This window comes from Heptranchias perlo, chromosome 35 (genome assembly GCF_035084215.1).
Source record: "Heptranchias perlo isolate sHepPer1 chromosome 35, sHepPer1.hap1, whole genome shotgun sequence".
Lineage (NCBI taxonomy): Eukaryota > Metazoa > Chordata > Chondrichthyes > Hexanchiformes > Hexanchidae > Heptranchias > Heptranchias perlo.
Window position 1 is genome coordinate 20,637,157 of NC_090359.1, and position 23,381 is coordinate 20,660,537.

The 23,381-nt window shown below is 49.0% G+C and overlaps 1 protein-coding gene across 5 annotated transcripts in view; it reads left to right on the top strand.

Moving 5' to 3' along the window:
• neurl4 (neuralized E3 ubiquitin protein ligase 4) overlaps window positions 1-23,381 on the top strand; it is an 86,881-nt gene that overhangs the window by 6,233 nt on the left and 57,267 nt on the right. For 4 of the 5 annotated variants that reach the window (XM_067972055.1, XM_067972052.1, XM_067972053.1 and 1 more), the window contains exons 2-6: window positions 7,401-7,791; window positions 14,432-14,497; window positions 17,352-17,620; window positions 19,830-19,941; window positions 23,270-23,358. In XM_067972055.1, the coding sequence (XP_067828156.1) occupies window positions 7,401-7,791; window positions 14,432-14,497; window positions 17,352-17,620; window positions 19,830-19,941; window positions 23,270-23,358 (927 nt within the window). The remainder of the gene's footprint in view (window positions 1-7,400; window positions 7,792-14,431; window positions 14,498-17,351; window positions 17,621-19,829; window positions 19,942-23,269; window positions 23,359-23,381) is intronic. The other variant, XM_067972054.1, reaches the window with a different exon arrangement.

Consider the following 23,381-nt stretch of genomic DNA (forward strand, 5'->3'; position numbering starts at 1 on the left):
GTTAGGATCAGATCAGCCATGATCTTATTAAATGGTGGAGCAGGCTCGAGGGGCCGATTGGCCGACTCCTGCTCCTATTTCTTATGTTCTTATGAAATTGCTTCTGCTGCTGTCTGGTAGCACCTACTGTCTTGTGTTTCTTTCCCCTCCCTCTACCCTTCCTCCTTGTTCTCCCTCTATCACTCCCCATCCCAAGAACAATTTGCATTTATATATCTCCTTTGAACATGGGAAAACATCCCAAGGTGCTTCACGGACACAAATTGGCAACAAGTGAAAGGAGGAGACATTAGGACAGGTGACCAAAAGCTTGGTCCAAGAGTTAGGTTTCAAGGAGCGCCTTAAAGGAGGAGAGAGAGAAACAGAGAGGATTAAGGAGGGAATTCCAGAGCTTAGGGCCTAGTTGGCTGAAGGCACGGCCGTCAATGGTGGATGATGTACAAGAGGTCTGAGTTGGAGGAATGCAGAGTTCTCGGAGGGTTGTAGGGCTGGAAGAGTTTACAGAGGTAGGGAAGGGTGAGGCCATGGAGGGATTTGAACACAAGAATGAGCATTTTAAATTTGACATGTTGGTGGACCGAGAGCCAATGCAGATCAGCGAGCACAGGGGGTGATGGGTGAACAGGACTTGGTGCGAGTTAGGATACGGGCAGCAGAGTTTTGGATGAGCTCAAGTTTATGGAGGGTGGAAGATGGGAGGCCGGCCAGGAGAGCATTGGAATAGTCCAGTCAGGAGGTAACAAAAGCATGGATGAGGGTTTCAGCAGCAGATGGACTGAGGCAGGGACGGAGACGGGCGATGTTACAGAGGTGGAAGTAGACAGTCTTGGTGATGGAGTGGACATGGGGTCCGAGAGCGGGAGGAGAGTCCTGAGAGGTGAGCGCAGTGTAAAAGGAGAGTCTGAGAGGTGAGCGCAGTGTAAAAGGAGAGTCCTGAGAGGTGAGCGCAGTGTAAAAGGAGAGTCCGAGAGGTGAGCGCAGTGTAAAAGGAGAGTCCGAGAGGTGAGCGCAGTGTAAAAGGAGAGTCTAAAGAGCGGGAAGAGAATCCGAGAGGTGAAAGCAGTGTAAATCTAAGGCAAGTCATGGCAGCAGAGCTCGCACCCGTGAAATGCTCCTCCTGCACTATGTGGGAAGTCATGGACACTACCAGTGTCCCTGGCGACCATGTGTGCAGGAAGTGTGTCCAGCTGCAGCTACTGGCTAACCGCATTTCGGAGCTGGAGCTGCGGGTGGATTCACTTTGGAGCATCCGCGATGCTGAGATTATCGTGGATAGCACGTTCAGTGAGGTGGTCACACCGCAGGTAAAGATTACGCAGGCAAGAAGGAAATGAATGACCGCCAGGCAGAGTAAAAGGACTAGGCAGGTAGAGCATGAGTCCCCTGGGGCCATCTCCCTCTCAAACAGATATACCGCTTTGGATACTGTTGGTGAGATGGCTTATCAGGGGAAAGCAGCAAGAGCCAAGTTTGTGGCACTATGGGTGGCTCTGCTGCACAGGAGGGGAGGAATAAGGAATGGCAGGGCTATAGTGATAGGGGATTCAATTGTAAGGGGAACAGATCGGCGTTTCGGCGGCCGCAAATGTGACTCCAGGATGGTATGTTGCCTCCCTGGTGCTAGGGTCAAGGATGTCACGGAGCAGCTGCAGGGCATTCTGGAGGGAGAGGGTGAACAGCCAGTAGTCGTGGTCCATATCTGGTCCATATTGGTACCAACGACATAGGTTAAAAAAAGGGATGAGGTCCTGCAAGGTGAATTTAAGGAGTTAGGAGATAAATTAAAAAGCAGGACCTCAAAGGTAGTGATCTCAGGATTACTACCAGTGCCACGTGCTAGTGAGTATAGGAACAGGAGAATAGACCAGATGAATACGTGGCTGCAGGGATGATGTAGGAGGGAGGGATTTAGATTCCTGGGACATTGGGACCGGTTCTGGGGAAGGTGGGACCTGTACAAGCGGGACGGGTTACACCCGAGCAGGACCGGGACCGATGTCCTCAGGGGGGTGTTTGCTAGTGCTGTTGGGGAAGGTTTAAACTAGAATGGCAGGGGGTTGGGAACCTGAGCAGGGAGACAGAGGAGGGGGAAAGAAGGATAGAAACAAAAGACGGAAGAAGTAATAGTGGAAGGCAGAGAAAACAAGGGTGAAAAACAAATAGGGCCGTAGTGCAAAATAAAACTAAGATGACGAGCAATCTTAAAAAGACAAGTCTGAAGGCATTGTGTCTTAATGCGCGGAGCATTCGCAATAAGGTAGATGAATTAACAGCGCAGATAGATATTAACGGTTATGATATCGTTGCGATTACGGAGACATGGCTGCAGGGTGACCAAGGATGGGAACTGAACATCCAGGGGTATTCAATATTTAGGAAGGACAGGCAAAAAGGGAAAGGAGGTGGGGTCGTGTTGTTAGTAAAGGAGGAAATCAATGCAATAGTGAGGAAGGATATTGGCTCGGAAAATCACGATGTGGAATCTGTATGGGTGGAGCTAAGAAACACCAAGGGGCAGAAAACGTTGGTGGGGGTTGTTTATAGGCCCCCAAACAGTAGTGGAGATGTAGGGGAGGACATTAAACAGGAAATTAGAGACGCATGCAAGAAGGGTCCAATTATAATCATGGGTGACTTTAATCTACATATAGATTGGTCAAACCAAATTAGCAATAATACTGTGGGGGGGGAATTCCTGGAGTGTGTACGTGATGGTTTTCTAGACCAATATGTTGAGGAACCAACCAGAGAACAGGCGATCCTAGACTGGGTATTGTGCAATGAGAAAGGATTAATTAACAGTCTTGTTGTGCGGGGTCCCTTAGGGAAGAGCGACCATAACATGATAGAATTCCTCATTAAGATGGAGAGTGAAGTACTTGAATCCGAAACTAGAGTCCTGAATCTAAATAAAGGAAATTACGAAAGTATGAGGTGCGAGTTGGCTATGATAGATTGGGGAACTTTACTAAAAGGGATGACGGTGGATAGGCGATGGCTAATATTTAAAGAACGTGTTCAGGAATTACAACAATTATTCATTCCTGTCTGGCGCAAAAGTAAAACAGGAAAGGTGGCTCAACCGTGGCTTACAAAAGAAATTAGGGATAGTATCAGATCCAAAGAGGAGACATATAAAATTGCTAGAAAAAGTGGCAAGCCTGAGGATTGGGAGCAGTTCAGAATTCAGCAAAGGAGAACAAAGAGATTGATTAAGAGGGGAAAATAGAGTATGAGAGTAAACTAGCAGGGAACATAAAAACTGACTGTAAAAGCTTCTATAAATATGTCGAGAGAGATTGGTGAAGACAAATGTAGGTCCCTTACAGTCAGAAATGGGGGAAATTATAACGGGGAACAAAGAAATGGCCGAACAATTAAACACATACTTTGCTTCTGTCTTCACAAAGGAGGACACAAATAACCTTCCAGAAATGTTAGGGAACCAAGCGTCTAGTGAGAGGGAGGAACTGAAAGAAACCAGTATTAGTTAAAAAAAAAATAGTGCTAGGGAAATTAATGGGGCTAAAGGCTGACAAATCCCCAGGGCCTGATAATCTACATCCCAGAATACTAAAGGAAGTGGCCCTGGAAATAGTGGATGCATTGGTGATCATCTTCCAAATTTCTATAGACTCTGGAACAGTTCCTACAGATTGGAGGGTGGCAAATGTAACCCCACTATTTAAAAAAGGAGAGAGAGAAAAAACAGGGAATTACAGACCAGTTAGCCTAACATCAGTAGTGGGGAAAATGCTAGAGTCTATTATAAAAGATGTGATAACAGAACACTAGGAGGGCATTAACGGGATTGTACAAAGTCAGCATGGGTTTATGAAAGGGAAATCATGCTTAACAAATCTACTGGAGTTTTCTGAGGATGTAACTAGTAAATAGATAGGGGAGAATCAGTGGATGTGGTGTACTTGGATTTTCAGAAGGCTTTTAATAAGGTCCCACACAAGAGGTTAGTGTGCAAAATTAAAGCACATGGGATTGGGGGGAATATACTGGCATGGATTGAGAATTGATTGACAGACAGGAAACAGAGTTGGAATAAACGGGTGGCAGGCAGTGACCAGTGGGGTACCGCAGGGATCAGTGCTTGGGCCCCAGCTATTCACAATATATATCAATGATTCGGATGAGGGAACTGAATGTCACATTTCCAAGTTTGCAGACGACACAAAGCTGGGGTGGAATGTGAGCTGTGAGGAGGATGGAAAGAGGCTCCAATGTGATTTAGACAAGTTGGGTGAGTGGGCAAGAACATGGCAGGTGCAGTATAACGTGGATGAATGTGAGGTTATCCACTTTGGTTGTAAAAACAGAAAGTCAGATTATTATCTTAATGGTGGTAGATTGGGAAAAGGGGAGGTGCAACGAGACCTGGGTGTCCTTGTACACCAGTCGCTGGAAGCGAGCATTCAGGTGCAGCAAGCAGATAGGAAGGCGAATGGTATGTTGGCCTTCATTGCAAGAGGATTTGAGTACAGGAGCAGGGATGTCTTACTGCAGTTATACAGGGCCATGGTGGGACCACATCTGGAGTATTGTGTGCAGTTTTGGTCTCCTTATCCGAGGAAGGATGTCCTTGCCATGGAGGGAGTGCAACGAAGGTTTACCAGACTGATTCCTGGGATGGCAGGACTGACGTATGAGGAGAGATTGGGTCGACTAGGCCTATATTCACTAGAGTTTAGAAGAATGAGAAGTGATCTCATCGAAACATATAAAATTCTAACAGGACTGGACAGACCTAGATGCAGGGAGGATGTTCCCGATGGCTGGGGAGTCCAGAACCAGGGGTCACAGTCTCAGGATATGGAGTATGCCATTTAGAACCGAGATGAGGAGAAATTTCTTCACTCAGAGGGTGGTGAACCTGTGGAATTCTCTACCACAGAAGGCAGTGGAGGCCAAGTCGTTAGATGTGTTCAAGAAGGAGATAGATATATTTCTCAATGCTGAAGGGATCAAGGGATATGGGGAAAAAGCGGGAACAGGGTACTGAGTTAGACGATCAGCCGTGATCATTTTGAATGGCAGAGCAGGCCTGAAGGGCCGAATGGCCTGCTCTTGCTCCTATTTAGTATGTTTCTATGGAAGCTCAGCTCAATTGGGACGCCGAGGTTGTGAATTTCTGGTGCAGCCTCAACCAGTGGCTGGGGATAGGGATGGAATCGGTGGTGAGGGCACGGAGTTTGTAGTGGGGGCCGAAGACATTGCCTTCGGTCTACCCAGTGTTTAATGGTAGGAAGCTGCATCTCCTCCAGGATTGAATGTTGGACAAGCAGTCTGACAACACTGAGGTGGTGGAAGGGTCGAGAGAGGTGGGGGTGAGGTAGAGCTGGGTGTCGTTTGTAGGTGTGGATCTGACATCATGTCTTCAGATGTTGCTGCCCAGGGGGCAGCATGTAGGTGAGAAATATAAAAGAGCCTATTTGCCTCTGAGAGGGATCCATCCACGCTGACTCTGAGCGCCCCAGCTCTGAAGTTACTGGGCTTACTTACTGTATTAATGCTCATTTACTCTAGGGACAATCACAGTCAAATTCATGAATGTTAATGGGGGAAACCTATTTAAGATAACCCTCTTAATGCATCATTTTAAATTGCTCCCAGCTTAACTACAAACCTGTACCCACCAGTACTGTACCCCAGTGTTATACAGTGATAGACCTGTACCCATCAGTACTGTACCCCAGTGTTATACAGTGACAGACCTGTACCCACCAGTACTGTACCCCAGTGATCGACCTGTACCCACCAGTACTGTACCCCAGTGTTATACAGTGACAGACCTGTACCCACCAGTATTGTGTCCCAGTGTTATACAGTGACAGACCTGTACCCACCAGTACTGTACCCCAGTGATCGACCTGTACCCACCAGTACTGTACCCCAGTGTTATACAGTGACAGACCTGTACCCACCAGTATTGTATCCCAGTGTTATACAGTGACAGACCTGTACCCACCAGTACTGTACCCCAGTGATCGACCTGTACCCACCAGTACTGTACCCCAGTGTTATACAGTGTCAGACCTGTACCCACCAGTACTGTACCCCAGTGTTATCCAGTGACAGACCTGTACCCACCAGTACTGTACCCCAGTGTTATACAGTGACAGACCTGTACCCACCAGTACTGTATCCTGGTGTTATCCAGTGACAGACCTGTACCCACCATTTATTAATAGAGGTATAGAGTACAAAAGCAAGGAAGTTATGCTAAACCTTTATAAAACACTGGTTAGGCCTCAGCTGGAGTATTGTGTCCAATCCTGAGCACCACACTTTAGGAAGGATGTCAAAGCCTTGGAGAGGGTGCAGAAGAGATTTACTGGAATGGTACCAGGGATGAGGGACTTCAGTTATGTGGAGAGACTGGAGAAGCTGGGGTTGTTCTCCTTAGAACAGAGAAGGTTAAGGGGAGATTTGATAGAGGCGTTCAAAATCATGGACGGTTTTGATCAAGTAAATAAGGAGAAATAAGGAGTGGCAGAAGAGGACACAGATTTAAGGTGATTGGCAAAAGAGCCAGAGGCGACATGAGGAAACTATTTTTTTGTGCAGCGAGTTGTTATGATCTGGAATTCGCTGCCTGAAAGGGCGGTGGAAGCAGATTCAATGGTAGCTTCAAAGGGGGAATTGGATAAATACTTGAAGGGAAAACATTTGCAGGGCTATGGGGAAAGAACGGAGTGGGACTAATTGGATAGCTCTTTCGAAGAGCCAGCACAGGCACAATGGGCTGAATGGCTGCCTTCTGTGCTATAACATACTATGATACTTTGATACCAGCACTGTACCCCAATGTTATACCTTCTCCTAACCCCTCTCCTCACTCTTATTGACCATTTTAAATTGCCACTGACTTCCCCAACCAGATCAAACAGTCTTTCTCTTTTGATCCCATCAAAACCCATTACAATTTTTTTTAAAAACCTCAATTACATAATGAAGGACCGGGGTCACGTGTAGACCAGACAGGGTAAGGACGGCAGGTTCCCTTCCCTGAAGACCATTAGTGAACCAGTTGAGCTTTTACGACAGTCTGCGGCTTTCATGGCCATTTGGTTTTTTAAAACCAGATTTATTTAACTGCCCTGATTAGATTACAACTTTCAACCTCTTGGTTGCTGGTCCAGTGCCATAACCACAACGTGACCGTAACGGGTGTATTGTGGTACCTCCACCGCCAGCCTAGCTGAGATTGGTAATTCAGTACAGAGCAGAGGTTGGCTTTGAAATCTGCCTTGCCTGGCTTTGTACTGCGCTGGGTGCCCAGACTCGGCGCTGGGTGCCCCGCACCGGGCGCTGCATGTGCCATTGGGAAGCTGACCTGATTTCTGTGCCGCTACTGATGCCTTCGCTGTCTTTGTTTCGTTGAACAGGTAAACTCCTGGAGCGGTTCGATCGAGATCGGGGTGACTGCATTAGACCCCAACACCTTGGACTTTCCCAGCAGCGCCACCGGTCTGAAGGGCGGCTCCTGGATCATCTCCGGCTGCTCGGTGTTGCGGGACGGGCGCTCGGTGCTGGAGGAGTACGGGCAGGACCTGGACCAGCTGAGCGAGGGCGATAAAGTGGGCATCCAGCGGACGGCCGGTGGCGAGCTCCACCTGTGGGTGAACGGGCGGGACTGCGGGGTGGCGGCCTCGGGGCTGCCCCCACAGGTTTGGGGCGTGGTGGACCTGTACGGCAAGTGCACTCAGGTGACGGTGGTGGGCTGCGACAACGTCTTTCGAAGAGAAGAAACCCGCAGGGCGGCCACGACCGAGGAAGGTAACGGTTCAAGATTTCCCGTTACGTTTTTATCCCTCATGTTTATCCCTCAACCAACATCACTTAAAAAATAAATAAATGATGATCTGGTCATTTACCTCACCGCTGTTTATGGGATCTTGCTGTGCGCAAATTGGCTGCCGCGTTTCCCCACAATACAACGGTGACTACACTTCAAAAGCACTGAGTTGGCTGTGAAGCGCTTTGGGACATTGTGAAAGACACTTTAGAAATGAAAGTTCCTTTTCTTTTTTAAAAAAAAGTATGCAAATTGAGTAGAAAAAAATTAATAACTTCCTGGCGAACGAGATCCCGAGCAGCTGGCACGAAGCTGGAAAGCCTCTGTTAAAGAGTAACAGGAGAGAAAACAAATAGGAAACCATGTAGAGTCCTTCGAGGGGTCTAGAACGAGCGGACGTAGGAAGAAAGAACTTGCCTTCATCTTGCACCTTTTCATGACTTTACACCTCGAAACTACAACACAGAAACAGGCCATTCGGCCCAACTGGTCTATCCCGGTGTTAATGCTCCACACGAGCCTCCTCCCTCCCTACTTCATCTCACCCTATCAGCATAACCTTCTATTTCTTTCTCCCTCGTGCTTATCTAGCGTCCCCTTAAATGCATCTGTGCTATTCGCCTCAACAACTACTTGTGGTAACGAATTCCACATTTTAACCACTCTCTGGGTAAAGAAATTTCTCCTGAATTCCCGATTGGATTTATTAGCGATTATCTTATGTTTATGCCCTCTAGTTTTGGTCTCCCCCACAAGTGGAAACATTTTCTCCATGTCTGCACTGTCAAACCCTTCCATTACTTTAAAGACCTCCATCAAGTCACCCCCTCAGCCTTCTCTCTTCTAGAGGAAAGAGCCCCAGCCTGTTCACCCTTTCCTGATAAATGCAAGTTCGTTCTTTTACAGGGGTTGGAAATCATTTCTTCCCCCCGCTCCCCCCCTGCCGTGCTAATGGTCCAGGACTGATCCAGGTTTCTAAATCCCTTCCTGTTTTTCCTGTTTGTATTTATGCTCAGCTGTTCTTCCCCCCCCCCCCCCCCCCGCCTCACCCCCCAGAGACCGTACCTCTAGGAGGTGAATCTCGCAGTCTCTAGGACACGGAGGGATTTTTTTTGCCGTCAAATTTAAAAGCAGAGGGCTCCTCTAACCTATACAGTAAGTGCCGTGTGGATGTTTGATGGGACAGTGCAGAGGGAGCTTTACTCTGTATCTAACCTGTGCTGTACCTGCCCTGGGAGTGTTTGATGGGACAGTGTAGAGGGAGCTTTACTCTGTATCTAACCCATGCGGTACCTGCCCTGGGAGTGTTTGATGGGACAGTGCAGAGGGAGCTTTACTCTGTATCTAACCCATGCTGTACCTGCCCTGGGAGTGTTTGATGGGACGGTGTAGAGGGAGCTTTACTCTGTATCTAACCCGTGCTGTACCTGCCCTGGGAGTGTTTGATGGGACAGTGCAGAGGGAGCTTTACTCTGTATCTAACCCATGCTATACCTGCCCTGGGAGTGTTTGATGGGACGGTGTAGAGGGAGCTTTTCTCTTTATCTAACCCATGCTGTACCTGCCCTGGGTCTGTAAACCTATGGCTCCCTAACCATACTGGCCAGTCAGATGAAAGTCTCCTTCGTATATTATTCAGTGCTGGATTTGACTCCGATTCCAACAGGTTATTGTCTATAACCTCTTGCAGCATTCATAGGGACAAAGGAAAAGGAGTAGGCTATTAAACCCTTCGGGCCTGTTCCCGCCATTCATTGAGATCTTCGCTGATCTCTACCTAACTCCATCCACCCGCCTTGGCTCCATATCCCTTAATTCCCTTGGCCAGCAAAAATCTATCGATCCCAGATTTTAAATTATTAATTGAGCTGGCATCTACTGCTTTTTGTGGGAGAGAGTTCCACACGTCTACCATCCTTTGTGTGAAGAAGTGTTTCCCGACTTCTCTCCTGAATGGCCTGGCTCTGATTTTAAGGTTATGTCCCCTTGTCCTAAACTCCCCCACCAGTGGGAGAAAGTTTCTCTCCATCCACCCAATCAATTCCTTTCAAAATCCTAAAAGCCTCAATCAAATGAGCCCTCAACCTTCTAAACAAGCCTCGTTTATGAAATCTCTCCTCGTAATTTGACCCTTAGAGCTGGTGAATCTGTGCTGCGATCCTTCCAAGGCCAATATATCCTTTGCAGTGCCCAGAACTGTACACAGTGCTCCAGATGTGGTCTGACCAGGGTTTTGTGTAGCTGTAGCGAAACTTCCTCCCCTTTTATATTCTGGCCCTCTAGTTATAAAGGCTAACATTTGCTCCTGTAGTTTTCCCGCTCATAGGTCGTGGCTTCAAACCCATAGTCCCCATGCACTGGCTTCTTGTCCTTAGCCACTGTGGCGTTGTGCTGCGTGGAGCCAACCTGTAAGGGAGATAAATGGGAGGTTGCTGGGAGCAGGAAGTTACAAATGGACAAAGGCAGATTAAGTGAGTGGGCAAAACTGTGGCAGATGGAGCTCGCTGTGGGGAAGTGGGAGGTCGTCCACCTTGGATTGGAGGAAGACAATTCCTGAATCGTTTCTGAATGGTGAGAGACTAGGGAGCTGTGGAGGAGCCAAGGGATTTAGGTGCCCATATGTACAGATCACTAAAAACTGGTGCACAGGCACAAAAAGCACTCAAAAAGGCTAATGGAACATTGGCCTTTATCTCAAGGGGGTTGGAGTATAAAAGTGAGACAGTGATGCTTCAGTTGTACAGAGCCTTGGTCAGATCCCAATCTGGAGTACTACGTTCAGTTCATGGAATCATAGAAAGTTACGGCGCAGAAGGAGGCCATTCGGCCCATCGCGTCCATGCCGGCCGAAAAAGAGCTATCCGGCTTAATCTCCACTTTCCAGCTCTTGGTCCGTAGCCCTGTCGGTTTACAGCACTTCAAGTGCACATCCATTTTTAAATGGGTTGAGGGTTTCTGCCTCTACCTCCCTTTCAGGCAGTGAGTTCCAGACCCCCACCACCCTCTGGGTGAAAAAATTTCTCCTCAGCTTCCTTGTACCAATTACTTTAAATCTATGCTGCCTGGTTACTGACCCCTCTGCAAGGGGAAATAGGTCCTCCCTATCCACTCTATCAAGTCTCGTCATAATTTTATACACCTCAATTAAATCTCCCCGCAGCCTCCTTTGTTCCAAAGAAAACAACCCCAGCCTATCCCATCTTTCCTCATAGCTAAAATTCTCCAACCCTGACAACATCCTCGAAAATCTCCTTTGTACCCTCTCTAGTGCAATCACATCTTTCCTGAAATGTGGTGACCAGAACTGTGCGCAGTACTCAAGCTGTGGCCTAACCAATGTTTTATACAGTTTCAGCATAACCTCCCTGCTCTTATATTCTCTGCCTCGGCTAATAAAGGTAAGTATCCCATATACCTTCTTGACCACCTTATCTACCTGTCCTGCTACCTTCAAGGACCTGTGGACATGCACTCCAAGGTCCTCTCTGTTCCTCTACACCTCTCAGTATCCTCCCATTTAATGTGTATTCCCTTGCCTTGTTTGCCCTCCCCAAAAGCGTTACCTCACACTTCTCCGGATTGAATTCCATTTGCCACTTTTCTGCCCACCTGACCAGTCCATTGATGTCTTCCTGCAGTCCACAGCTTTCCTCCTCACTATCGAGTTCTGGGCACTGCACCTCGGAGGATATATTGGCCTTGGAGGAGGTGCAGCGCAGATTCACCAGAACGTTACCAGTGCTTAAAGGGTGAAGTTATAAGGACAGATTGCATAAACATATCTTGCATTACCTGGAGTTTAGATGGTTGAGGTGTTTAAAATGATAAAAGGATTTGATGGGATTAGATTGAGAGAAATTATTTCCTCTGGTGGGGCAATCCGAAACAAGAGGGCACAATCTTAAAGTTAGAGCTAGGCCATTCAGCCCTTCAAACAAAGGGTAGTGGAAATTTGGAACTCTCCCGCCCAAAAAAAGGCTGTGGACGCTGGGGGTCAATTGATATTTTCTTGAAAAGTGAGATCGATAGATTTTTGTTGGGTAAAGGTATCAAGGGATATGGATCCAAGGCGGGTAAATGGAGTTGAGATACAGATCAGCCATGATCGAACTGAATGGCGGGACAGGCTCGAGGGGCTGAATGGCCTCCTCCTGTTCCTGTGTAATCCTCCCGCGTCGACTTTCATTCCTCCTTGGGGCGAAATTCCGTTACCAAACCAGGAGGATTCCTGTCCTCTCTGCGATTAATGACGTGCGAATGAGCTGGCATTAACATAACCACGGTTTTGTTAGTGGGTTGACAGAGGGGGGAGAAAAAAAATGAGCTTTCTCCTGTATTTTAACAACAGGAGTTTTGTGATACGGGCTGCTTGCTCCATGGGTGAGAACTGAGTCTCCAGGGTGGTCCCACATGGCGAGCAACCCAGGGAAAGTGGGGAATGGGGGCGAAAATGCATCGAGTTATAACCTCAAATTAAACTCGATTCAATTCGATCCCCTGGGTTGGGGGGTAGGTGCACAGCCCGGTGTGGTACTGAGTTTCACGAACCAGAAAGGTCCCAGTTTCCATCCCCGCTCTGAGCTAGCCGGCCTCAGACAGTGCAGCAGCTTGGGCTCTTAGCAACTGGCCTGCGGCGACCCTTGTGCTCGGGGAAAGGGGAGGAAACGACAGCCAGGGTGCCTGCTCCCAATCGTGATGACCTCTTGGAAAGCCTCCCCACTCCAGCCCCCCCCCCCCAACCCTACGCGTACACATCGAGTTTGAACAGGATCGGGCTCGGCCCCCAAGGTCGAATAGCTTCACTGATTCTCTTGTTTTTCATGAGGTACCAGAGGACTTCCGGTGCCCGTGAAACGATGCAAGTCAGTGGCTTCGAGAGAGGGGAACCCTGGCTGATTTTTTTTTTTGCCCCTCTAGTGGGGGTGAATCGCATCACCTGAACTGCTGCAGGTGAACTTGGCACGGAGCAGGGATCCAACCCGCCAGCTTCTTATTTACTCCATGTCGCTCAGTACCTCACTGGGCCAATTGTAATGTGTCGCTGTCACCACAACCCACCCACTGAGATGAGCTAACTCAACACAGACCAGATCCCTTCTAACACGCTCCAGACCGCGCTACCCTTTGTATAGTCTCCTCGTTTGATCTGCATTGAAGTAGTTTGGATCGGTGTACACAAGGAGTGGATTTAGAGAGCATACCTCGATTTCACTCAACCGGAAAGCCTCCGCTCGCACGTGTATGCGTTGGATAATCCTTATCCTTTTAATAAACAGATTTGTGGATGCTAGAGGCAGTAATACGTCTGACAACTAATTACATTTATTGTTGTTTCAAAACTAGGAGCCATAAATATAAGATAGCCACTAATCAATCCAGTAGGGAATTCAGGAGAAACTTCTTTATCCAGAGAGTGGTGAGAATGTGGAGTCGTTGAGGCGAATAGCATAGATGCATTTAAGGGGAAGCAGTGGAAGGATATGCTGATAGGGTGAGATGAAGTAGGGTGGGAGGAGGTTCATGTGGAGCATAAATACCGGCATGGACCAGCAGGGCTGAATGGCCTGTTTCTGTGCTGTACATTCTATGTAAAACATTTATCTTAAGATGACATACAGAGCAGTACACGCAGTCCTACGTCCAGAAAACTCACGTGTAAAGAACTCCCCGGGAATCGTGAGCGACTGCCTATCTAGGCCGCTTACTGTACCTCTCCTGGAAGGTAGCTAAAGTTCCTCACTGAGTTTTGCTTTGTATCCCTCATTTATACCATTTTAAAAAGCAAGCATACATTGTCCAATTCTTGCTCGACTCCGGTGGTATCTCCCAGCTCTGGTGGTATCTCCCGAACCTTTTGCTTCTTGTCTTTGCTCTTCCTGAATTATGACTTTACTCAGGTGCGTCACTGATCAAAAGATAGGATCTGCGAGCCCACTGTTCAAACCAATTCTGATCTCGTAGTTTAAGCATAATTCCTACATTTGCTGTTCTGTTTTCATTCCATTTTAAAAGCAACATAAAAACATATCTATATTGTCATAGCGTGTGTACACACGTAAAAAGCGTGAGTGGGCATAAAGGGGACGTTGGCAGCACTGCCCAAGACCACCGTGGTTTTAGGAGTCTGTGGACAGATTTAGCTCTGGAGATTCAGATCTAAGAACGGCCAGCGATGTCGGAGCGAGGAATAATCGGGAGTCGGAGGAACAGTGGGTTCGGGTAGGTACAACTGGAGGGGGCTGGGCTGGGCGAGGCCACGGAGGGATTTGAAGACGAGAATCTTACGAGCAGTTTGCTGTGCAATGCGGTTGGGCCCAGCAAGGGGAGGGCAGGCTGAGGTTCCCCCCACATCCTTATCGAGATGGAGACCAGTTGAGGAGGGTCTCGGGAGCCGTGGGCCATGAGCTGATATAGGTGCAGATTAGGGCCTCAGCAGTGTCTTCGGGTACCTGATTACGGGGACGTGGAGAAGGAAACTGAGCTTGGGTGGGGGTTTGAGCCTCTGGCTTCCGCAGGCAAGGGGTGCATGACCGGGCGCTCGTGACCCTCACTCTTGTGTAACCCTCTTGCTCCTTGTTCTTTTTTGTTCTCTCTCTCTCTCTCTCTCTCTCTGGATTTCAGCTCTCAATATTCCTCGGAGTTGCAGCCGTCCAGATAAATTTCCAAACGGTCTGGAATCGGAAAATGGTGAGGTGAAAGTTGAGCTTGTGTCTGTCCCGCTCCCTGCTTGGTCCCTGCCCCGTTTATTGGGAGGGTTAATTAGATTGAAGGAGTCGTGTGTCTTTAATTAGACCTGAACGAGCTCTTCACTGCAATGCCCTGGGAAGAAGGGCTGTGGGTGTGTGTGTGTCTCTCTCTCTAACTTCCCCGCCCCCCCCCCCCATTGTGTCTTCTCCCTGTCTATTTTTCCCTACCCTTCCTCCTCCCTCTCCCTCTCTCTTTTACTCCCTACCCCTTGGCCGCCACTGGTGGGGTTAAGAGGGGATGCACAAGAGGCCAGAGCTGGAGGGGGCGGAGAGTCCTGGGGGAATTACAAGGCTGGAGAAGGTTACGGATATAGGAAGAAGCAATGTAATAAAAGGATTTAAAATCGAGGATGAGAATTTTAAATTGGAGGTGTCAGGGACCGTGAGCAAATGGCGATCAGCGAGCACAGGGGTGATAGGTGACCAGGACTTGGTGCAGGCTTACGGGGCTGCAGAGTTTTGGATGCACTCAAGTTCACTGAGGGTGGGAGGCCGACCAGGAGAGCATTGGAGTAGTCGAATCTGAAGTGACAACGGCATGGATGAGGGTTTCAGCAGCAGGTGGGCTGGGGTAGGGGCAGATGATGTTACGGAGGTGGAGGTCGACGGTCTTGCGATGGAGAGGGTAAGGGGCAGGAAGCTCAACTCGAGGTCAAATAGGATGCTGAGGTTGTGAACAGTCCGGTTCGATCTGGTACAGTGACCAGTGAGGAGGATGGAATCAGTAGCAAGGGTTTGTGTGGGGTCTAACAGTGTTTAACTGGAGGAAATTGCAGGTCATCCAAGACTAGATGCCAGACAAGCAGTCTGAGAGCACGGGGGCGGTGGAGAGGTAGAGCTGGGTGTCGTCAGCATACATGTGGAAGCCGATCCCGTATCTTCGGCTGATCTCAGTAGATGAGAAATAGGAGGGGAATCAAGGATAGATCCTTGGGGGACTCCAGAGATAACGGTGCGATTAGATAGGGAAGAGTGGAACCAGGTGAGGGGCAGTCTCACCGAGCCAGACATCAGAGGAAAGACCTTGGGAGGAGGTTGGTGTGGTCGATCATGTCAAAAGCTGCAGAGAGGTCGAGAAGGATGAGGAGGGATGGTGCACTATGGTCACAGTCACAGAGGATCTCATTTGTGACTCTGGTTAGGGCCCTTTCAATAGTGTGGCAGAGGCAGACATCTGATTGGAGAGATTCAGACATGGAGTTGTGGGAAAGGATTTGGGAGGTGACAACACGTTCAAAGACTTTGGACAGGAACTGGAGGTTGGCGATGGGGTGGTAGTTTGCAAGGACAGTGGAAGCCACGGGTCAGTTTTATGAGGAGAGGGGTGATGATGATGGTTTTGAAAGGGAGAGGGACAGTACCCAAGGAGAGGGAACCATTTACAATGCCAACTAGCATGGGGGCCAGGAAGGGAAATTGGGTGGTCAGCAATTTCGTAGACATGGGACCAAGGGAGCAGGAGGTGGGTCTCATGGACAAGATGAACTTGGGAGAGGAACTGGAGAAAGACGTTGGTTGAGGAGCTTGGGCGGTGGGGGGGGTTAGCTTGATGGGGAAGGGAGGGATGAGGCAGAGGCAGATGAACAGGTGGACTTGATCTTAATGTCAAAGAAGTTCATGAGCTCCTCGCACTTGTTGGAGGCGAGGGTGGAGGGGGCAGGGGAGAAGGGTTTAAGGAGACGGCTGGGAGTGGAGATAAGAAGCCGGGTGTTATCTTTGCTCTCCAGGACAATCCTGAAGTACTGGTTGTTTTTTCTGGCTGAGGGGGAATGAGGCCAATGGTGCTTGGTGTGGTCCAGCCAGATCTGGTGGTACATGGCTGAAACCAGTTGTGTGCTGGATTATGTGCTCTTTGAATGAGGGGGCTGGGGGTGGGCATGCCGGGTGGGGGGGGAAATGATCAGGATGGGGACCAGGTTTTACTGGGGACAAGGGCATCTGGTGTGAGGGTATCGGGTGTATAATTGGAGCGGAGCAAACTGGTATCCAGTGATGTGCCTCACTCAACAGGAAAGGAGTGCAAACTCCTCACCTGAGCAAACCCGTCCTGTTTACTCTCTGCCCTGGTGCGGCTCTTCGCTGTGGAACGTACGTTTAGCATTTGATCGTTGGGACGGCTGGCTCGAGTCACTGCGACCTCTCTTTGTGTGAATGTTGACCTTTATTGCAAGGGGGTTGGAGTGCAAGAATAAGGAAGTCTTGCTGCAATTGTACAGGGCTTTGGTGAGACCACAACTGGAGTACTGTGTACAGTTTTGGTTCCTTATCTGAGGAAGCATGTACTTGCCATAGAGGCAATGTAGGTTTGCTAGATTGATTCCTGGGATGAGAGGGTTGTCCAATTGAGGGAGAATGAATAGAATCAGCCTATATTCTCTGGAGTTTGGAAGAATGAGAGGTGATCTCATTGAAACGTATAAAATTCTGAGGGGGCTTGACAGGTAGGTGCTGAGAGGATGTTTCCCCTGGATGGAGAGTCTAGAACTAGGGGTCATAGTCTCGGGATAAGGGATCGGCCATTTAAGACTGAGATGAGGAAAAATTTCTTCACTCAGAGGGTTGTGAATCTTCGGAATTCTCTGCCCCAGAGGGCTGTGGATGCTCAGTCGTTGAGTATATTCAAGACTGAGATGGATAGATTTTTGGACACTGAGGAAATGAAGGGATATGGGGATCGGGCGGGAAAAGTGGAGTTGAGGCCGAAGATCAGCCGTGATCTTATTGAATGGCGGAGCAGGCTCGAGGGGCCGAATGGCCTACTCCTGCTCCTATTTCTTATGTTCTTATGTCTCCAGGTTTTGTCGGGATGGAGCTGTCGGACGTGGTGAACAACGCCATCCTCACCGCGTACAGCGGCAGCCTGCTGAACGTCAGCCTGGGCAGCCCGCTGGACGGCGGGTGCTCGGTCACCTCCAACGATGCCCTGCTGTTCCACGAGAAATGCGGCACGCTCATCAAGCTCAGCAACAGCAACAAGACGGCGGAGCGCAGGCGGCCGCTCGACGAGTTCAACAACGGCGTGGTGATGACCAACCGGCCGCTGCGGGACAACGAGATGTTCGAGGTGAGGGTGGCGGCCGGTTTTGCCCGTGCTTTGTTGGGTCAGTCGGAGGCCTTCGCTTAAACTGGACCCCCTTGCTCATTCCTACCATCCCCACATCTCCCCTCTCTTCCGCCCCCCCCCCCCCCCGCCCCCGCCTCGGTTTTCTGGGCACTGGCTGTTCTCCGTTACTTTGCCCAAAGATCATAGAATGATACAGCGCAGAAGGAGGCCATTCGGCCCATCGTGCCTGTGCCGGCTCTTTGAAAGAGCTATCCAATTAGCCCCACTCCCCCCTGTTCTTTCCCCAGAGCCCTGCAAATGTTTACCCTTCAAGTATTTATCTAATTTCCTTTTGAAAGTTGTTATTGAATCTGCTCCCTTTCAGGCAGTGCATTCCAGATCATCAGAACTCGCTGGGTAAAATGTTTCTTTCCTCATCTCCCCTCTGGTTCTTGTGCTGATCACCTTAAATCTGTGTCCTCTGGTTACCGACCCTCCTGCCACTGGAAACAGTTTCTCCTTATTTACTCTTATCAAAACCCTTCATGATTTTGAAAACATCTATCAAATCTCCCCTTACCCTTCTCTGCTCTGAAGAGAATAATCCCCAACTCTCCAGTCTCTTCACGCAACTGAAGTCCCTCATGCCCAGTACCATTCTGGTCAATCTCCTCTGCACCCTCTCCAAGGCTTTGACATCCTTCCTAAAGTGCGGTGCCCAGAATTGGACTCAATACCCCAGCTGGGGCCTGACCAGTGTTCTGTGAAGGTTTAGCACAACGAGATGACCCCAGACAGCGAGCAGCAGCTGACTGTTCGATCCTGTCCTTGCCCGACCTCCACCAACACTTTCCTCCGGGTGTCACTGAGTGGTGATGAGGAGCTGACCCCTGGCCGATTAATTCTTTTTAAAAAAAGGAATTCGGGATGTGGGCAAGGCTGGCATTTATTGGCCCATCCCTAGGTGCCTTGAGAAGGTGGTGGTGGGCCTTCTTCTCGAACTGAAGCAGTTTGATAGAACTGAGGGCAGTTAAGAGTCAACCACGTTGGTGTGGGACTGGAGTCACATATAGGCAGTGAGCCATTGAGGAAATATGCTGCGCTCCAGTGTTTTCTCACTGCCTGACTTGGGTCGTTTCCATTCCCGTGTTGTCTTTCTAATTTCTTTTCACTGCCTGGCTGAGGTGATTTGATTAGGTACCGCACAAGAGATTAGCGAAAATGGGAGCTCACAGAATTGGAGGTAACCTTGTGTTGCGGGTTGGTAATTGGTTGGGAGGTAGGAGACAGAGAGTGGGGATAAAGGGAACGCTGTCTGATTGGCGGGATGTGACAAGTGGCGTTCCCCAGGGAATCTGTACTGGGGCCACAGCTTTTAACCATTTTTATTAATGACTTGGATGAAGGAATAGAGAGTTGCATATCCAAGTTTGCAGATGTCAGTAAGTTGTGTAGATGGGAACAGCAAGTTACAAAGTGAGACCAAGACAGACTGAGTGAGTGGGCAAAACCAAGGCCGATGGAGTTCTATGTGGGTAAGCGTGAGGTCACCTAATCTGGATTGGAGTAAGCCAAATCGGAATATTTTTTTAACGGGGAGAGACGAGAAGCAAAGGGATTTGGATGTCCAGGTACACACATCACTAAAAAGCAATCAAAAAAGACGCATGGAATGTTGGCCTTTACCTCAAGGGGAATGGAATGTGAAAGTGATGCTTCAATTGTACGGAGCCTTGGTCAGACTCCCCCTGGAGCGCTGCCCTCAGGTCTGGACCCTGCGCCTCAGGAAGGATATATTGGCCCTGGAGGAGGTCCAGTGCAGATTCACCAGAATGAGGCTTGAAGGGTTAAATTATGTGGACATGTTTGAGTTTAGAAGGTTGAGGGGTGATCTCATAAGAGGTATTTAAAATGATAAAGGGATTCAGTAGGATAGATTCAGAGAAACTATTTCCTCTGGCGGGGGAATCCAGAACAAGGGGGGCACAATCTGAACATTAGAACCCAAGGTGAAATGCCTGACTTTCTCTTTCTTAAAAGTATGGTATTAAGATGAGGGCGAGGTTACAGACATTCTGGCCCCTGTGTTAATAGGTTTTGTTTTCTTTGTGTATATTTTAATGATCAAAATATTGGCTCAATTTAAAATTGACAGTGGTTAGTGAGATTTCACTCTTCTGTATAAATTTTAAAAGGTTCATATTTCCACCCCCCACCCCCACCTTCACAGATCCGGATCGACAAGTTGGTTGACAAGTGGTCTGGTTCGATTGAGATCGGCATCACCATGCACAACCCGAACAACTTGGACTACCCGGCAACGATGACCAACCTCCGATCAGGTCAGGGGTTCCTGCTTTGATGCCATTGTGTTGCGACTCTTAGATGCGTTACTCTCCCACCCTCCGTAAACTTGAGCTCATCCAAAACTCTGCTGCCCCGTATCCTAACTCGCACCAAGTCCCGTTCACCCATCGCCCCGCTGTGCTCGCCAACCTACATTGGCTCCACTTCAGTGCCTCGTTATAAAAATTCCCATCCTTGTTTTCAAATCCCCCCCATGGCCTCTCTTTCCCCCCCCCCCCCCCCCCCCCAACTCTAACTTCCTCCAGCCCTACAAACCCTCCGAGATCTCTGCGCTCCTCCAATTCTGGCCTTTTGCGCATCCCTCGATTTCTATCGCTCCGCCATTGGCGGCCGTGCCTTCAGCTGCCTAGGCCCTAAGCTCTGGAATTCCCTCCCGAAACCTCTCCGCCTCTCTCTCCTCCTTTAAGACGCTCCTTAAAACCGTCCTCTTTGACCAAACTTTTGGTCGCCTGACCTAATATCTCCTTATGTGGCTCAGTGTCAAATTTTATTTGATCGCTCCTGTGAAGCGCCTTGGGGACATTTTACGATGTTAAAGGCGCTATATAAATGCAAGTTGTTGTTGATGATGCAGTTCTGATTAGATGGAGAGAGAGATTTTGTTATTGAAGCCTACAGATGTGTATTTAAGAAACACACGTGTTATCTTGACTTCTGAGCTGCGGCCTGAAGAGCCTGACCTCAGCCAGTGTTTACTGAACAGCAATTAAGATTTGTAGCCTCGACGAGACACAGGTTCAGAGTGGGAGCAGAATGTACTTGTGACATTGATCTGCGATATTTCTCCTCCAATTTTCTCTCTTCCGAAAGAAAGACTTGCATTTATACAGCGCCTTTCACGACCTCAGGATGTCCCACAGCGCTTTCCAGCCAATGATGTACTGTTGAAGTGCAGTCACTGTTGTAATGTAGGAAACATGGCGCACAACAAACTCCCACAAACAGCAATGAGATACATGATCAGTTAATCTGTTTTAGGTGTTGGTTGAGGGATAAGTGTTGGCCGAGACACCGGGGGAACTCCCCCTGCTCTTTTTAAAATAGTGCCGTGGGATCTTTTACGTCCACCTGAGAGGTAAGACGAGGCCTCGGTTTAACATCTCATCTGAAAGACGGCACCTCCGACAGTGCAGCACTCCCTCAGTACTGCACTGAAGGAAGTGCAGATGAGTTCTCTCTGGTCTCCTGACCAATATTTTTGCCTCAACCAATGCCTAAAAATAGATTATCTGATCTCTCCCCATAGACCTGTATCAACCCAAAACTAATCCCACTGCCATGGTCTCTCCCCATAGCCCACCTGCTTCAAATATTTCTCCCATTTTGCCATTAAAGATGCAATGGTCTCTGCCTCGAGCACTTCCTGTAATTAAGTATTCTCTGCTCCAACAACCTTCGTTCTCTCTGTGACTATTTCAAATTCTAGTCAGACTCTCCTTCCAGAGGAAATAGTCTTTCCCTATGCACCCCCAGCAAAACCTATCGTAATTTAAAAAACCTCTTTAAAATCTCCTCAGCCTTCCCTGCTTCTGTGGAAATAATCCCGTATCTGAAGTCTCTTGTGTCTCTAGATTTCCATTCCTCTATCGAGTTTAGGGGCTCGGAGATTTTTAAAAAAAAATTCATTCTTTGGCTGTGGGCGTCGCTGGCAAGGCCGGTATTTATTGCCCATCCCTAGTTGCCCCTTGAGAAGGTGGTGGTGAGCCGCCTTCTTGAACCGCTGCAGTTCCGTGTGGTGAAGGTGCTCCCACAATGTTGTTGAGTAGAGGGTTCAAGGATTTTGACCCAGCGACTATGACGGAATGACATTACACGTCCACGTCAGGATGGTGTGTGACTTGGAAGGGAACTTGACGGTGATGGTGTTCCCATGCACCCGCTGCCCTTGGCGGCGGAGATCGCGGGTTTGGGAGGTGCTGCTGAAGAAGCCTTGGTGACTTGCTGCAATGCATCCTGTAGACAGCACGCACTGCCAGCCACGGTGCGCCGGTGGTGGATGGAGAGGATATGGATTAATTGTAGCACCCCACTGCCCTAGTTAAGATCACCTAAGTAGGCACCAGGCTAGCAGTCGAGCTCTGGATTTGCTGGTCTGTATGTCTCAGTACAGCACCGTATGGTGTACTCAACCACTGGGCCATCAGGGGACCTGACCTGTACTCTTGAATCCCTGAGTTCTGATTGTGATAGGAGTGCAGCAGTGAAGAGCAGAGTGGTATAAGCGCACAGTGTCACTTCCAAACATGTCTCCGCATCGGTACTTTTAATGTGCATCAAACCTACGACAACAGCAACTTGCATTTATATAGCGCCTTTAACGTAGTAAAACATCCCAAGGCTCTTCACGGGAGCGATTATCAAACAAAATTTGACACCGAGCCACATGAGATATTAGGACAGGTGACCAAAAGCTTGGTCAAAGAGGTAAGTTTTAAGGAGCGTCTTAAAAGAGGAGAGAGAGGCGGAGAGGTTTAGGGAGGGAATTCCAGAGCTTAGGGCCCAGGCAGCTGAAGGCACGGCCGCCAATGATGGAGCGATTAAAATGGGGGATGCGCAAGAGGCAAGAATTGGAGGAGCGCAGAGATCTCGGAGGGTTGTAGGGGCTGGAGGAGGCTACAGAGATAGGGAGAGGGGGCGAGGCCATGGAGGGATTTGAAAACAAGGATGAGAATTTTAAAATCGAGGCGTTCCCGGACCGGGAGCCAATGTAGGTCAGTGAGCACAGGGGGTGATGGGTAAACGGGACTTGGTGCGAGTTAGGATGCGGACAGCAGAGTTTTGGATGTGCCCAAGTTTATGGAGGGTGGAAGATGGGAGGCCGGCCAGGTGAGCATTGGAATAGTCAGATCTAGAGGTAACAAAGGCATGGGTGATGGTTTCAGCAGCAGATGAGCTACGGCAGGGGCGGAGACTGGAGATGGAAGTAGACGGCCTTGGTGATGGCGCAGACATGCGGTCAGAAGCCCATGTCAGGGTCAAATAGGTCGCCAAGATTGCGAACAGTCTGGTTCAGCCTCAGACAGTGGCCAGGGAGGAGTCGGCGGCTCGGGAACGGAGTTTGTGGCGGGGACTGAAGACAATGGCTTCGGTCTTCCCAATATTTAATTGCTCATTCAGTATTTGGACAAGCAGTGTGACAAACCTGAGACAGTGGAGGGGTCGAGGGAGGTGGTGGTGAGTTCGAGCTGGGTGTCGTCAGTGTACATGTGGAACGTGGCGGCATCAGTGTAGCGTGGCGGACTGAGTTGTGCAACTTCCATTTTTTGATTCTGGGAGCTGTGTGTCACCTTCTTATCGTTACAGGGACAATTATGATGAGCGGCTGTGGAATTCTAACCAACGGGAAGGGAACTCGGAGGGAATACTGTGAGTTCAGCCTGGATGAGCTGCAGGTAATGGCACTGCTCCTCTCGCA